This window comes from Salvelinus alpinus, chromosome 8 (assembly GCF_045679555.1).
Source record: "Salvelinus alpinus chromosome 8, SLU_Salpinus.1, whole genome shotgun sequence".
Classification (NCBI taxonomy): Eukaryota; Metazoa; Chordata; class Actinopteri; order Salmoniformes; family Salmonidae; genus Salvelinus; species Salvelinus alpinus.
This window is the reverse complement of record NC_092093.1, coordinates 61,947,903-61,965,988: the sequence shown is the minus strand read 5'-3', so window position 1 is coordinate 61,965,988 and position 18,086 is coordinate 61,947,903. Positions and strand designations below refer to the sequence as shown.

At 44.1% G+C, this 18,086-nt stretch overlaps 1 protein-coding gene across 2 annotated transcripts in view; it reads left to right on the top strand.

Annotated features, from left to right (window-relative positions):
- LOC139583393 (receptor activity-modifying protein 3-like) overlaps positions 1–17,416 on the top strand; it is a 41,515-nt gene extending 24,099 nt beyond the window's left edge. For both annotated transcript variants that reach the window (XM_071414429.1, XM_071414428.1), the window contains one exon: positions 16,020–17,416. In XM_071414429.1, the coding sequence (XP_071270530.1) occupies positions 16,020–16,275 (256 nt within the window). In that variant the 3' untranslated portion in view covers positions 16,276–17,416. The remainder of the gene's footprint in view (positions 1–16,019) is intronic.
- The last annotated feature ends 670 nt before the right edge of the window (positions 17,417–18,086 follow it).

The window sequence follows — 18,086 nt, the reverse complement described above, 5'->3', positions numbered from 1 at the left end:
ACTAAACAACTATTGATTTAGCACCACGGCCAGTTACCTCAAGTCTCAAAGAAAACAGGAGCTGCCTCCACTATTCCAGCACCATCTCAACATCACCTATGCTCAGTCTAATATGGTGAAAACTAAAAGATATATTTTTTTTTAATTGTCCAATCAACGTAAGCTAAATATGATGTGGCTGTCCATGGTTCTGATTTCTGTGTGTGTGTGTGCGTGCGTGTGCATTCATGCAAGTAGAAAAAACATGTTGACTTACGCTACTTGTAGAGAAATCCAATGCCACCCTCTCATGTTGACAAAACGTCCTATGACTGTCATACAGTACACTCTTTTATTTTTTGTTGTCCTAGGCTACCTGGCTAAAATGCTTGCTTGCTAGCCTAACTTGCTTTCATGGGGAACAATGAGCCAGCTTGTTAATGTTAGCCTTCTACATCTAGCTACATTTGAACTTCCATCCTCTCAGGCCAGGGGTACAATGTATGAATTCATGGTTGGATCAGAATCATCGTTAATCATTGGCCAGTACGGAGAATTAAGTAAAACCACAAGTCCAAATCCCTATCTCCATCCATGGGTAATTTAGGAAAGGGCCAATTTTAGCTAGCTAGTCACCGGAGGACAACAACACAATGAGAGGCAACAATTCAAGTTGTTTCTGTCAATGACTTTTGACACTGTTTTTTGGTGCGCCAGGACCATTCACAGTTGAGCTCAATGCTAATTGGCTAATTTTATACTTTGTGAGGTCAAATTCTCGCTGGTTTCCATTGCATTCAATGCTACAGGTGGCAACAATGTTATACTCTTTTTGACCAGACAGCATCAGATATATGGCCTACACATACAGAGACAGAGGGGCGCTGTTTTGCTCGCTCGGATGCTTTCTCCGGTGAGATACATTCAGCCTCTTGCAAATTGAAGGGAAAGCTTGGGGTCCCTTGGCATCCATGACTAAACGCCAGTGGTTCCGCCCTGAGAGAAACAAAGCATGTGGCCGTGTCAGTGAGGCGTCATTACATGTTAGAGTGAACGCTCTCTAAAATGTATGGCCAGCTATATTAATTCAAATGAGCAAATCTGAACCACGGGTACACAGTCAAGCAAATGGGACCGCTGAGCAGGCCAGGACCAACTGCAGAACACCCACAGAGACTGAATGCCATTGCCAGGTACGGTGCCATCCCCTCCTAATGAATATTAACACAGGGACATTATCATCAGCAGGCCTGGTCTGTCTTCCAACTAACAGATGCTCCAAGGTCATCAGTGCATGTTAGAGTGGCCTTAAATGGCATCCCGGCAGCCATTTGCAAACACAATGAGAATTTACTGTCTGTGTGATTTAGTAAAACATTTAATGAACTCAGTACATAACCAGTCAGAGAGGACAGATGGGGAGAGGAGTTGGAAATAAAATAAATGTATCACTTGAAGAGATCAGTTTTTCCCCCCATGCCCCAGGTTGATCTCCTGGGATATAACATTGGCCTAAACAACCATAATCCAAAACAATCTTGCAATAATCCATCTAAAATGTGAGTGATAAAGTGTGTCCTCTCCTCCAACAAGTATTCCTCTTTAAACATGTCGTTTTTTTGTGTGTATTTTCTTTTTAACGTTTAAGGGCAAATGCAGACTATGATAAATCTTTCAGCAGCATAGATTCTTCTGACAACCTGATTGACTACACAATCAGACATAATTATGTCATGTTTTTTACAAGCTGGACTCAACACTTCAAAACAGGGTCTCATTTGAAACAAACGCTTTATCAAGGCTTTCTACAGAAGAACATGCATAAAGACTTCGATTCGATTTCTGAAGCATCTTTCTAGACCTTATAAAGAGGATATTATATGGCTTCAGCAAAGAATATCTTCACTTGCAGGTGTTTGTACACATGCATATACACACACTCTCATTCAAATAAACACATACAAGAACACACACATACATGTAATAGTGCCAGACATTCACACAAACATATACAGTAGGCATCGCTGTTATGATTTCAGTTGTCCTTGATGTCCTTTGTTTTAAATGTATTATTATTTGTAAAAAAACAATTGCATTGTTGTTTGCTGTTTTCCTCTGTCTTTTCCTTTTTTCTCTTTAGTTCATTCTCTTGGTTGTTGGTGCATTGGCGGGTTCTTGGGGGTGGGGAATGGAATTAATTGTATTTTTTATATTTTTTCTTCGGGGGGGACTGTGGGGGGATCTTGGAGGGTTCGGGTTTCACAAGATTGTGATCATGAAAAGGAAACTATGACATATATTTTATATCACTATCATGCACACGCACCCTCACACATAAGGATGGCTCTGTTGCGGAAAGACTGATACATGTTTGATAGTGTCTTGATGCTGTATTGTTTGTCTTTCATGTTCTAATACTTTAATGCAGTGGTTCTTAACCTTGTTGGAGGTACTGAACCCCACCAGTTTCATATGCGCATTCACCGAACCCTTCTTAATTGGAAAAATAAAATATGATTTTTTCAAATTCAAAACATAGGTATATATTTTACTGGTGCACAAAATGAACCGTGCATCAACATCAACACCGTGTGTTCAAAGAACAAAATCATCAAAACATGATTTTCACACAAAAACAAAAACATAATAATGAATATTTACTGCAAATCAGTGTGACTTCTGCTGTTGCCTTTCAGAGACCAGTTCAGAAATGCGCGGCTTCACCTTGGCAAGTGCCACTCTCATGTCATTTTCGCAACAAAGTCTGTTCCTTTTCTTCGTTTTTATGTCCAGCATCCTCGAAAAGGATTGCTCGCAAAGATATGTTGTAACAAACGGTATGAAAATCTCCAGAGCTTTCTTAGCAATAACAGGGGACGTTACCATTTGTTGACACCAAAACGTTGAAAGCGTTGTTGTTCTGAAGAGTTGCTGTTGAACCTGGCTCTGCTGAATTTCAATGATTTCATCAAGGTATTCATCATTGTGTTGTCTCAACACTAAATGTTAACGGCTGTCTCACCCATGCTGGATATGACTCTCTTGTAGGGAAGTATCCGTCGAGAGACTTTGCAAGCTCATCTAAGTGCGTGGCAATTGCTTGCTTCAGTTCCGCGGGTACAGAAATGTCTCCGATTCCAGATACATCTTCGATCTTACTTACACAGTCGTCCAGCAGGGGAAAGTTTGCGAAGTTATCGTTCTCTGTTCGTCGTTTCCATAACGGTAGCTTTTTTTGAAAAGCCTTCAGGTTTTCCTCCGCTTCGATGATGTTGACTCCACCGCTCTGCATCTTTTGATTGAGATGATTGAGAGCTGCGAAGATATCAGCCATGTACGCTAAAATGAGAATGAACTCAGAATTTTTGAAGCAATCTGCATGACAATGTTGGTGCTCTTGCAAAAACAGGGCTAATTCTACACGCACGGCAAAAACACGATTCAGCACCTGTCCCCGGGATAACCACCGAACGTTAGAATGGTACAGAAGTACCTCGAATTCAGAGCCCATTTCTTTACACAGCTCACTGAAGATGCGGTGCCTCACAGCACTAGTTCGCACATAGTCCACGCATTCCACTACAATTTTTAATACTTCTGCCAGTTTTGGAGGCAAGGTTTTTGTTGCCAACGCATGCCTGTGCAGAATACAATGCATAACAATGATGTGTGGTGCATCGGCTTTCACTAGCGCACCAAAACCAGACTTTCTTCCCAGCATGACTGGAGCTCCGTCCGAACAAACTGCAGAAACCATATCCCACGAAAGATTGTTGTCTTTGAAGAAGTCATCCACAAGTTTCTTCACATCGGCTGCCTTAGTTGTTGTTGTAAGAGGCTTACAAAATAAAAAATCTTCCTTTATCACGTCGTATTTCACATAGCGCACGAATACAGCAAGCTGGCTTAGATTGGAAACGTCTGTGGTCTCGTCGAGTTGAAGGCTGAATTTTGCCGGGCTTGAAATCAGATCTGCAACTACTTGAGCCAAGATGTCTTTGCTCATGTCCTCTATTCTGTCGCTGATGGTGTCATTTGAAAGAGGAATTTGGGATAACTTAACTTCAGCCTCTTTTCCCAGCATGATATTCGCCATCTTCAACACAGCTGGTTTTATGAGTGTTTCACCAATGGTGTGTGGTTTGCCCTGCTTTGCGATCAGGTAAGCAACTTCGTACGATGCTATGAGGATCAGTTTGTTGATGGGTACAAAGCCGAGAACAGGCAGAGTAGCCTTTTCATCGAATCTGGCTCTCTTCACCTTGAATTCAGCGAGCGTTGTGTTCTTGTATTTTCCATCTCCATGCAGCTTAAGGAAGCGTTCTCTTAGTTTTGCCGGTGCTAGACTAGAATTGCTCAACTTGGCATTGCAAATCATGCAGTTAGGACGCTGACTCCCATCACGTTCCGTTATACATGTGAATCCATATTGTACATATTCGTCCGACCACTTTCTTTTTTTGCTCGACATAGTAAGTATGAAGGGATTAAAATATTAAGAAAGAAATCACAAGACGTACCATCACGACAGTCACAAGTCGACTACTGAGCGCACCAAATTCCCTGCAGCACAGATAGGCCAAGCGATGTAGCGTGATCACCTGCAGCCAATGATGGCCAAGCGGGGCGTGTCATCACGAATCATATGAGTCGGATGTGTGTCTTGACCTCCGCCGAACCCCTGAGACTGAAACACCGAACCCCTGGGGTTCGATCGAACCCAGGTTAAGAACCACTGTGGGGGGATCTTGGAGGGTTCGGGTTTCACAAGATTGTGATCATGAAAAGGAAACTATGACATATATTTTATATCACTATCATGCACACGCACCCTCACACATAAGGATGGCTCTGTTTTTTTACATCCGGCGCCGAAAAGAGATGGCCGCCTCGCTTCGCGTTCCTTGGAAAATATGCAGTATTTTGTTTTTTTATGTGTTATTTCTTACATCGGTACCCCAGGTAATCTTAGGTTTCATTACATACAGTCGGGAGGAACTACTGAATATACGATTAACGTCAACTCATCATCGTTCCTACCAGGAATATGACTTTCCCGAAACGGATCCAGTGTTTTGCCTTCCACCCAATACAATGGATCTGATCCCAGCCGGCGACCCTGTGCGACGCCGTAAAAGGGGCAAACGAGGCGGTCTCCTGGTCAGGCTTCGGAGACGGGCACATCGCGCTCCACTCCCTAGCATACTACTCGCCAATGTCCAGTCTCTTGACAATAAGGTTGATGAAATCCGAGCACGGGTAGCATTCCAGAGAGACATCAGGGATTGCAACGTGCTCTGCTTCACGGAAACATGGCTAACTCAAGAGACGCTAACGGAGTCGGTGCAGCCAGCTGGTTTCTTCATGCATCGCGCCGACAGAAACAAACATCTTTCTGGTAAGAAGAGGGGCGGGGGGGTATGCCTTATGATTAACGAGACGTGGTGTGATCATCATAACAACACACAGGAACTCAAGTCATTCTGTTCACCTGATCTAGAACTCCTCACAATCAAATGTCGACCGCATTATCTACCAAGGGAATTCTCCTCGATCATAATCACAGCCGTATATATTCCCCCCCAAGCAGACACATCGATGGCCCTGAACGAACTTTATCTGACTCTTTGTAAACTGGAAACCACACACCCTGAGGCTGCATTCATCGTAGCTGGGGATTTTAACAAGGCTAATCTAAAAACAAAACTCCCTAAATTCTATCAGCATATCGATTGTGCTACCAGGGCTGGAAAAACCCTAGATCATTGTTATACTAATTTCCGCGACGCATATAAGGCCCTCCCCCGCCCCCCTTTCGGAAAAGCTGACCACGACTCCATTTTGTTGATTCCAGCCTACAAACAGAAACTAAAACAACAAGCTCCCGCGCTCAGGTCTGTTCAACGCTGGTCCGACCAATCTGATTCCACGCTTCAAGACTGCTTCGATCACGCGGATTGGAATATGTTCCGCATTGCGTCCAACAACAATATTGACGAATATGCTGATTCGGTGAGCGAGTTCATTAGGAAGTGCATTGACGATGTCGTACCCACAGCAACGATTAAAACATTCCCAAACCAGAAACCGTGGATTGACGGCAGCATTCGCGTGAAACTGAAAGCGCGAACCACTGCTTTTAACCAGGGCAAGGTGACCGGAAGCATGACCGAATACAAACAGTGTAGCTATTCTCTCCGCAAGGCAATCAAACAGGCTAAGTCCCAGTACAGAGACAAAATCGAGTCGCAATTCAACAGCTCAGACACAAGAGGTATGTGGCAGGGTCTACAGTCAATCACGGATTACAAAAAGAAAACCAGCCCCGTCGCGGACCAGGATGTCTTGCTCCCAGACAGGCTAAACAACTTTTTTGCCCGCTTTGAGGACAATACAGTGCCACTGACACGGCCCCCTACCAAAACCTGCGGGCTCTCCTTCACTGCAGCCGAGGTGAGTAAAACATTTAAACGTGTTAACCCTCGCAAGGCTGCAGGCCCAGACGGCATTCCCAGCCGCGTCCTCAGAGCATGCGCAGACCAGCTGGCTGGTGTGTTTACGGACATATTCAATCAATCCTTATCCCAGTCTGCTGTTCCCACATGCTTCAAGAGGGCCACCATTGTTCCTGTTCCCAAGAAAGCTAAGGTAACTGAGCTAAACGACTACCGCCCCGTAGCACTCACTTCCGTCATCATGAAGTGCTTTGAGAGACTAGTCAAGGACCATATCACCTCCACCCTACCGGACACCCTAGACCCACTCCAATTTGCTTACCGACCCAATAGGTCCACAGACGACGCAATCGCAACCACACTGCACACTGCCCTAACCCATCTGGACAAGAGGAATACCCATGTGAGAATGCTGTTCATCGATTACAGCTCAGCATTTAACACCATAGTACCCTCCAAACTCGTCATCAAGCTCGAGACCCTGGGTCTCGACCCCGCCCTGTGCAACTGGGTCCTGGACTTCCTGACGGGCCGCCCCCAGGTGGTGAGGGTAGGTAACAACATCTCCACCCCGCTGATCCTCAACACTGGGGCCCCACAAGGGTGCGTTCTGAGCCCTCTCCTGTACTCCCTGTTCACCCACGACTGCGTGGCCATGCACGCCTCCAACTCAATCATCAAGTTTGCGGATGACACTACAGTGGTAGGCTTGATTACCAACAACGACGAGACGGCCTACAGGGAGGAGGTGAGGGCCCTCGGAGCGTGGTGTCAGGAAAATAACCTCACACTCAACGTCAACAAAACAAAGGAGATGATTGTGGACTTCAGGAAACAGCAGAGGGAGCACCCCCCTATCCACATCGACGGGTCAGTAGTGGAGAAGGTGGAAAGTTTTAAGTTCCTCGGTGTACACATCACGGACAAACTGAATTGGTCCACCCACACAGACAGCGTCGTGAAGAAGGCGCAGCAGCGCCTCTTCAACCTCAGGAGGCTGAAGAAATTCGGCTTGTCACCAAAAGCACTCACAAACTTCTACAGATGCACAATCGAGAGCATCCTGTCGGGCTGTATCACCGCCTGGTACGGCAACTGCTCCGCCCACAACCGTAAGGTTCTCCAGAGGGTAGTGAGGTCTGCAGAACGCATCACCGGGGGCAAACTACCTGCCCTCCAGGACACCTACACCACCCGATGTCACAGGAAGGCCATAAAGATCATCAAGGACAACAACCACCCAAGCCACTGCCTGTTCACCCCGCTATCATCCAGAAGGCGAGGTCAGTACAGGTGCATCAAAGCAGGGACCGAGAGACTGAAAAACAGCTTCTATCTCAAGGCCATCAGACTGTTAAACAGCCACCACTAACATTTAGCGGCCGCTGCCAACATACTGACTCAACTCCAGCCACTTTAAAAATGGGAATTGATGGAAATTATGTAAAAATGTACCACTAGCCACTTTAAACAATGCCACTTAATATAATGTTTACATACCCTACATTACCCATCTCATATGTACAGTGGGGAGAACAAGTATTTGATACACTGCCGATTTTGCAGGTTTTCCTACTTACAAAGCATGTAGAGGTCTGTAATTTTTATCATAGGTACACTTCAACTGTGAGAGACGGAATCTAAAACAAAAATCCAGAAAATCACATTGTATGATTTTTAAATAATTAATTTGCATTTTATTGCATGACATAAGTATTTGATCACCTACCAACCAGTAAGAATTCCGGCTCTCACAGACCTGTTAGTTTTTCTTTAAGAAGCCCTCCTGTTCTCCACTCATTACCTGTATTAACTGCACCTGTTTGAACTCGTTACCTGTATAAAAGACACCTGTCCACACACTCAATCAAACAGATTCCAACCTCTCCACAATGGCCAAGACCAGAGAGCTGTGTAAGGACATCAGGGATAAAATTGTAGACCTGCACAAGGCTGGGATGGGCTACAGGACAATAGGCAAGCAGCTTGGTGAGAAGGAAACAACTGTTGGCGCAATTATTAGAAAATGGAAGAAGTTCAAGATGACGGTCAATCACCCTCGGTCTGGGGCTCCATGCAAGATTTCACCTCGTGGGGCATCAATGATCATGAGGAAGGTGAGGGATCAGCCCAGAACTACACGGCAGGACCTGGTCAATGACCTGAAGAGAGCTGGGACCACAGTCTCAAAGAAAACCATTAGTAACACACTACGCCGTCATGGATTAAAATCCTGCAGCGCACGCAAGGTCCCCCTGCTTAAGCCAGTGCATGTCCAGGCCTGTCTGAAGTTTGCCAATGACCATCTGGATGATCCAGAGGAGGAATGGGAGAAGGTCATGTGGTCTGATGAGACAAAAATAGAGCTTTTTGGTCTAACTCCACTCGCCGTGTTTGGAGGAAGAAGAAGTATGAGTACAACCTCAAGAACACCATCCCAACCGTGAAGCATGGAGGTGGAAACATCATTCTTTGGGGATGCTTTTCTGCAAAGGGGACAGGACGACTGCACCGTATTGAGGGGAGGATGGATGGGGCCATGTATCGCGAGATCTTGGCCAACAACCTCCTTCCCTCAGTAAGAGCATTGAAGATGGGTCGTGGCTGGGTCTTCCAGCATGACAACGACACGAAACACACAGCCATGGCAACTAAGGAGTGGCTCCGTAAGAAGCATCTCAAGGTCCTGGAGTGGCCTAGCCAGTCTCCAGACCTGAACCCAATAGAAAATCTTTGGAGGGAGCTGAAAGTCCGTATTGCCCAGCGACAGCCCCGAAACCTGAAGGATCTGGAGAAGATCTGTAGGGAGGAGTGGGCCAAAATCCCTGCTGCAGTGTGTGCAAACCTAGTCAAGAACTACAGGAAACGTATGATCTCTGTAATTGCAAACAAAGGTTTCTGTACCAAATATTAAGTTCTGCTTTTCTGATGTATCAAATACTTATGTCATGCAATAAAATGCAAATTAATTACTTAAAAATCATACAATGTGATTTTCTGGATTTTTGTTTTAGATTCCGTCTCTCACAGTTGAAGTGTACCTATGATAAAAATGACAGACCTCTACATGCTTTGTAAGTAGGAAAACCTGCAAAATCGGCAGTGTATCAAATACTTGTTCTCCCCACTGTATATACTGTACTCTATATCATCTACTGCATCTTGCCATCTTTATGTAATACATGTACCACTAGCCACTTTAAACTATGCCACTTTATGTTTACATACCCTACAGTACTCATCTCATATGTATATACCGTACTCTATACCATCTACTGCATCTTGCCTATGCCGTTCTGTACCACCACTCATTCATATATCTTTATGTACAGTGGGGAGAACAAGTATTTGATACACTGCCGATTTTGCAGGTTTTCCTACTTACAAAGCATGTAGAGGTCTGTAATATTTATCATAGGTACACTTCAACTGTGAGAGACGGAATCTAAAACAAAAATCCAGAAAATCACATTGTATGATTTTTAAGTAATTAATTTGCATTTTATTGCATGACATAAGTATTTGATACATCAGAAAAGCAGAACTTAATATTTGGTACAGAAACCTTTGTTTGCAATTACAGAGATCATACGTTTCCTGGAGTTCTTGACCAGGTTTGCACACACTGCAGCAGGGATTTTGTCCCACTCCTCCATACAGACCTTCTCCAGATCCTTCAGGTTTCGGGGCTGTCGCTGGGCAATACGGACTTTCAGCGCCCTCCAAAGATTTTCTATTGGGTTCAGGTCTGGAGACTGGCTAGGCCACTCCAGGACCTTGAGATGCTTCTTACGGAGCCACTCCTTAGTTTCCCTGGCTGTGTGTTTCGGGTCGTTGTCATGCTGGAAGACCCAGCCACGACCCATCTTCAATGCTCTTACTGAGGGAAGGAGGTTGTTGGCCAAGATCTCGCGATACATGGCCCCATCCATCCTCCCCTCAATACGGTGCAGTCGTCCTGTCCCCTTTGCAGAAAAGCATCCCCAAAGAATGATGTTTCCACCTCCATGCTTCACGGTTGGGATGGTGTTCTTGGGGTTGTACTCATCCTTCTTCTTCCTCCAAACACGTCGAGTGGAGTTTAGACCAAAAAGCTCAATTTTTTTCTCATCAGACCACATGACCTTCTCCCATTCTTCCTCTGGATCATCCAGATGGTCATTGGCAAACTTCAGACGGGCCTGGACATGCCCTGGCTTGAGCAGGGGGACCTTGCGTGCGCTGCAGTATTTTAATCCATGACGGCATAGTGTGTTACTAATGGTTTTCTTTGAGACTGTGGTCCCAGCTCTCTTCAGGTCATTGACCAGGTCCTGCCGTGTAGTTCTGGGCTGATCCCTCACCTTCCTCATGATCATTGATGCCCCACGAGGTGAGATCTTGCATGGAGCCCCAGACCGAGGATGATTGACAGTCATCTTGAACTTCTTCCATTTTCTAATAATTGCGCCAACAGTTGTTGCCTTCTCACCAAGCTGCTTGCCTATTGTCCTGTAGCCCATCCCAGCCTTGTGCAGGTCTACAATTTATCCCTGATGTCCTTACACAGCTCTCTGGTCTTGGCCATTGTGGAGAGGTTGGAGTCTGTTTGATTGAGTGTGTGGACAGGTGTCTTTTATACAGGTAACGAGTTCAAACAGGTGCAGTTAATACAGGTAATGAGTGGAGAACAGGAGGGCTTCTTAAAGAAAAACTAACAGGTCTGTGAGAGCCGGAATTCTTACTGGTTGGAAGGTGATCAAATACTTATGTCTTGCAATAAAATGCAAATTAATTACTTAAAAATCATACAATGTGATTTTCTGGATTTTTGTTTTAGATTCCGTCTCTCACAGTTGAAGTGTACCTATGATAAAAATTACAGACCTCTACATGCTTTGTAAGTAGGAAAACCTGCAAAATCGGCAGTGTATCAAATACTTGTTCTCCCCACTGTACATATTCTTTATCCCTTTACACTTGTGTGTGTATAAGGTAGTAGTTGTGGAATTGTTAGGTTAGATTACTTGTTGGTTATTACTGCATTGTCGGAACTAGAAGCACAAGCATTTCGCTACACTCGCATTAACATCTGCTAACCATGTGTATGTGACTAATAAAATTTGATTTGATTTGATTTGTGTGTCTTGTAGTGTCTTGATGCTGTATTGTTTGTCTTTCATGTTCTAATACTTTAATGTTACCCCTTCCTTGTGTTTTTTTGTAATAAATAATTTAAAATAATTTAAAAAAAGAATATCTTCACTTTCCAATATTTTTAACTTACCCTGTATCAGGGATGAAGGTAAGACCCAGATGCAGACTGTCGAAGTAACAATGTTTATTATAGCAACAGGGCAGGCAACAACAGGTCAAGGCAGGCTACAACAGGTCAATGCAGGTCATGGCAGGCAGGGGTCGATAATCCAGAGTATAGGGGCAAGGTTACAGGATGGCAGGCAGGGTTAGGTCAGGCAGAGGTCAGTAATTCAGAGGTGGGGTAAAGGTACAGGACGGCAGGCGGCCTCAGAGACAGGACAGGCAAGGGTCAAAATCAGGGGGGCGAGAAAAGCGAGACTGGGAAAAAGCGGGAGCTGAGAAAACCGCTGGTTGACTTGACAAACAAGATGAACTGGCAACGGACAAATAGAGAACACAGGTATAAATACACAGGGGATAATGGGGAAGATGGGCGACACCTGGAGGGGGGTGGAGACAATCATAAGGACAGGTGAAACAGATCACGGTGTGACAACCTGAAAGTATTCTATGTGGCCAGGGGAGACTGTGCTCCACGGTTCAGATGTATTTCAAAAGCCACTGCTAATTTAAACTGACCCAAAAGGCTTTAAGGTAATTCTTTCAAGAATATTTGTCCAGGCAATGTTTGGCAGTGAATTTGACATGTAATGTTGGCATTGAGGGTTGGTTTTGTTCTGGCACTGCGAGTAGGAAGCATGGAACTTGTTCGCTTTCCTTACAGGAGGAATACATCTGAATCTGAATAACCGTCTCCTCAGGTCTTCTCTTACACCAAATGTAAAGGGCTGCTGGAAATACTGTTGTAGATCACTTTATATAATCGGAACCTTTTTAGTTTCTGAACAGAACATAGTTGACTATAACCTACACTATAGCCTATCTTAGAAATATAACTTTGCGCTGTGCTTCTCTGATCATGCACTTCATAGCTTATAGCCTATAGGCTATGGATCATTTGATTGAGACCACACTAAATAGCCTATAGGCACACTTGATATTACGTGCTCAGCTGAGAATTAGAGATGGGGTACACATCAGGCACACATTGATATATAGCCTAATAAGCAACAAATTCTGAGAAATATAGAAATGTAATCAATTACAAATTGATTTCAGTCTATTCCCTCCCCTGGAATAGACTGAAATTCAAAAAGCATGAAACTTCCCCATTTTCCTCCAGGTAACCATCCTGTACATTTTGATCCATTCCTTAATGAGTTGCCTCTTGAATGCTCTTTGTGGATGGAAAAACGACATTCTTTCAAAATGTGACCCTTGTCGGGCTCCCGAGTGGCGCAGCAGTCTAAGGCACTGCATTTCAGTGCTAGAGGCTTCACTACAGACCCTGGTTCAATTCCAGGCTGTATCACAACCGGCCGTGATTGGGAGTATCATAGGGCGGCGCACAATTGGCCCAGCGTCGTCCGGGTTAGAGTTTGGCTGGGGTAGGCTGTCATTGTAAATAAGAATTTGTTCTTAACTGACTTGTCTACGTAAATAAAGGTTAAATAAATACAAATAAAAATGTTACGAAAGAGTCAATATCAGCTTTAACAAGAATTCATTGGTCCTTCTAATGATAGGAAAGATTTTGCAGTTTTAAATGATAAAAGACAACACAGCACACAGCCTCAAATTCTTGGTAAACATAAATCCTAATTTGATATATTCCATCATTTTTCAGTCTGTGGTCAACTTTTCTGTCTGTGTTTTACCATAGTTTTTTTACAATAATATCCAAGCCAAAAAGCTATTCCAGAGTTACCATACAACCAATCCATTGACTTTACAGCAGCCTCCCTTATCTCGGCAATCAGGTAGCTTATGTCCATATGGAGACACAATTTATCCGCTTGATCGAGGCTCATTCGATTTGCAGCACTTAGGTGGAGGTCGTCTGAAAGCAATGACGGGGATTGGCTGACGTCAAACCACACCGCTAGTGTGAAAGGCATTGGAGGGGAAACTGAAGATAAATATAGAACAAACCATTTGTCTTGACTAGTTTCATCGAACAGGGGCTGATATGATCTGTTTTGCTAGGTGAACATCATGGCTGGGACCCCATGCCACCTAGATGGCTATTATCTCGGCTCTAATCACCCATTTAGCTCCTAAACGTGTACTATACCAAGCCTTGAAAGTGCAGCTCATTTGTGTCATGTTTATGTTCTAATGGGTTGCTTTTAGTGCACTTTGTAAGACACACAGAAATTGACCCTAATGAGGCAGTCTGGGTACAACTAGTAGCTAATGAAGTAAACAATGAGGAGGACACACACATCTGGCCACAGGGTCTGTGTCATTAGTTTCCTAGGCATATGGCTGGGGCCCTCGGAGTGTGGTGTCAGGAAAATAACCTCACACTCAACGTCAACAAAACAAAGGAGATGATTGTGGACTTCAGGAAACAGCAGAGGGAGCTCCCCCCTATCCACATCGACGGGTCAGTAGTGGAGAAGGTGGAAAGTTTTAAGTTCCTCGGTGTACACATCACGGACAAACTGAATTGGTCCACCCACACAGACAGCGTTGTGAAGAAGGCGCAGCAGCGCCTCTTCAACCTCAGGAGGCTGAAGAAATTCGGCTTGTCACCAAAAGCACTCACAAACTTCTACAGATGCACAATCGAGAGCATCCTGTCGGGCTGTATCACCGCCTGGTACGGCAACTGCTCCGCACACAACCGTAAGGCTCTCCAGAGGGTAGTGAGGTCGGCAGAACGCATCACCCGGGGCAAACTACCTGCCCTCCAGGACACCTACACCACCCGATGTCACAGGAAGGCCATAAAGATCATCAAGGACAACAACCACCCAAGCCACTACCTGTTCACCCCGCTATCATCCAGAAGGCGAGGTCAGTACAGGTGCATCCAAGCAGGGACCGAGAGACTGAAAAACAGCTTCTATCTCAAGGCCATCAGACTGTTAAACAGCCACCACTAACATTTAGCGGCCGCTGCCAACAAACTGACTCAGCTCCAGCCACCTTAAAAATGGGAATTGATGGAAATTATGTAAAAATGTACCACCAGCCACTTTAAACAATGCCACCTAATATAATGTTTACATACCCTACATTACACATCTCTTATGTATATGTATATACTGTACTCTATATCATCTACTGCATCTTGCCATCTTATGTAATACATGGACCACTAGCCACTTTAAACTATGCCACTTTATGTTTACATACCCTACAGTACTCATCTCATAGGTATATACCGTACTCTATACCATCTACTGCACCTTGCCTATGCCGTCTGTACCATCACTCATTCATATATCTTTATGTACATATTCTTTATCCCTTTACACTTGCGTGTATAAGGTAGTAGTTGCGGAATTGTTAGGTTAGATTACTTGTTGTTATTACTGCATTGTCGGAACTAGAAGCACAAGCATTTCGCTACACTCGCATTAACATCTGCTAACCATGTGTATGTGACTAATAAATTTGATTTGATTTGATTTGGCTACTCCATCATTTTCCACAGTGAAATAAACACATTTGTCCCATTTAAAAACAAACAGAAAGTTACAAGGGCTTTATAACATATTCTTAAAGGCTTCATAAGCACTACATAGATTCTTCACAAATCATCTATTGGCTTGTGTCATACTCTATAAAGGAGGACATACTTATGGGTATATGACGTAGTGGACTATGTCTCATGTATCTAAGTAGTGCTTATGAAGGCTTTATGAATGCTCTATATGTTGTTGTTCATTTAAAGTGGGACCAGCCTATTTGTCTGTTGACTAGATTGATGTAACGATCACGTGAGACCAAAAACCAGTCTCTGATAGAGTATTATGAAACAAGATGCAGGACTTTAGCCTCTATCTATCTATCTATAGAGAGAGATGGAACTTTTTTTGCAGAGTAAGAATTTGAGGGATAAACCCTCCCTATTTCTCAGTTTAGACACATCCTACCTAAGTAGCTGAGCGTATGGTAACAGCTATACTGCTAAATAGACCCATTAACTCTTCTTATCCCCTGAAATAGAGAATAAATGTTGAGATACAGAGAACATGATTTTCAGTCTAATCCCTGGCCCCAGATTCCCCTCACCCTGCCTTCTGATTGGCTAATCACTTTGTGTTCCTCTGCCCTCTGATCGACTAAACAGTTTGTGGTCCTCTGCCCTTTGGACCAGGGATTGGCCAACCACCCTCCTGGAGAGCTACTGGGAGGGCAAGCTTTGGTTCCAGCCCTGCCTTAACACACCTGAATCTACTGATCAGCTGCTCATAGGCTGTTAGATCAAGGCTGGAACAAAAGCCTGTATGCCCAGTTTTTTTAACCCTTTGTGTTCCTCTGCTCTCTCTGCAGTGAGTACCACCTTTTCTCGCTGTGCACGGAGACCAACGCCGAGCGCATCAACTGCTACTGGCCCAACCCTCTGGTGGAGAGCTACATCATCCGGATCCACAAGCACTTCTTCTCCAACTGCACCCTGGAGAGGGTGATCCTGGTGGACCCGCCGGACGACACACTCACCATCCTCATCCTCATCCCTGTCTTTCTCACCCTGGCCATGATCGCGCTGGTGGTGTGGTGCAGCAAGCGCAGCGACATCCTGGCTTAGGATGTTGGTTGGTTTGGTTCCCATGTGACTGTCCAGCATGTCCAGAGACCCATAAACGTCTTTATTGAACCCTAGATGAGGAATTGGGTTAGGGAAGACAGGTAGGGAACCTACGGAGGGAACTTTTGTTTGTTCATTGTGTCATTTCAGGATTATGGTGGATTGAAGGGATTAAAAGAAGCCACTTAACGCCTTTGAAGGAGATGCATCCAAACTCCAAGGCCTTTTGATAGATATACTGTACCCACGGACCCAAGACACATACGAGACATTTAGGATTGTAGATCCTTTGTATGAAATGGGACTGAGGCCCAGGGACTGCTTAAATATCATAATTTATAAGACATGGTTAAACTTTTAAATATATTCTCATGAAGAAGTCTTCTCAATAGGAGAACATGGACAAACTGAGACCTGAATATGTATAGTACTTTTCTGTACCAGTGCCGTCTACTGTATAGAAACTACATTTTGGTCCCGCATCGCCGCCATGCTTTCTGTACAGTACTGTTTCTTCTTCACACTTCCTCACCTGTTCTTATGTGCTGTCACTATCGGGTCAAGCTGCACAGACGGATAAAAAAAAAAGAAAAAAGGATTTTACCCTAACCCTGATTTAATTTTGCCCAAACCTTAACCACATCCCTAACCTTATGCCTAACCCAAAGCTTAAATTCAGACAAAAAAAGCATATTTTTTATGTTCATACATGTTCGTGATATAGGGAATTGAGTGTGAACTTGGCCATTGAGTGTGAACAAGCCCTATATGTGTACCTTATAATAGAGCAGTTGTTCTCTTGCAGTGTTTGTGGGGCGCCGGCGAGCACATACTGAATCTACCTTCATTATTACTCATGTCTCTGCGTTGTCGTGGCAATAGCGCAGAAGTTGTTATCACTGATTGCACTGCTTATTTGGTGTAACATCTGCAGGAATTCTGCTCACGCTAATTTGTATTTAATTCTGCTGTTTAATCGTTCCGGGGAGGTGTGGGAGGTAGGAACGTAAATCACTGTCAAGATTAGGTACTCATTCTGAGATAATTTCATTTTGACAGAAGTAAACTTTTGGTATTGAGGAGCTATTGGATTATTTACTGTACTGCTATTTAATGTTTTAATTAAATGACTTAGTCCCTGCTTTGGTTATTAATCAACATGTCCATGGTGAAATGTTCTGCCTCTTTCTGCCCTCTGCCTTTCAAAAGAATTCCTACTTCTACAAATTGCATTCATCTTTGAGATGTAGTACATGTCTTTACTGGTTCGAAGCAAAACTCAAATGCAACTCTGAAAATGTATTAGTAAGGGTTCTAGAGGCCATAACAAAATAATATTGTTTTGACATTTCAAGTGTAAACATAGTTAAACACGATCAATTACACTTAAAACTACACTATACAGTGCCGTCAGAAAGTTTTCAGACACTAGGGGCCTCCCGGGTGGCGCAGTGGTCTAAGGCACTGCGCTCTGGGTTCGAGCCCAGGCTCTGTTGTAGCCGGCCGTGACCAGGAGGTCCATGGGGAGACGCACAATTGGCCTAGTGTCGTCCGGGTTAGGCAGGGCTTATTCTAAAGTTATATAAATATTTTTTTCCCCTCATCAATCTACACACAATCCCCATAATGACAAAGAAAAAACAGGTTTTTAGATTTTTTTTTCAAAAAAATAAAATAAATAAACATGAAATATTACATTTACATACGTATTCAGACCCTTTACTTAGTACTTTGCTGAAGCACCTTTGGCAGCGATTACAGCATCGAGTGATGCAGTTCCTTAGACCGCTGTGCCACTTGGGAGCCCAAAG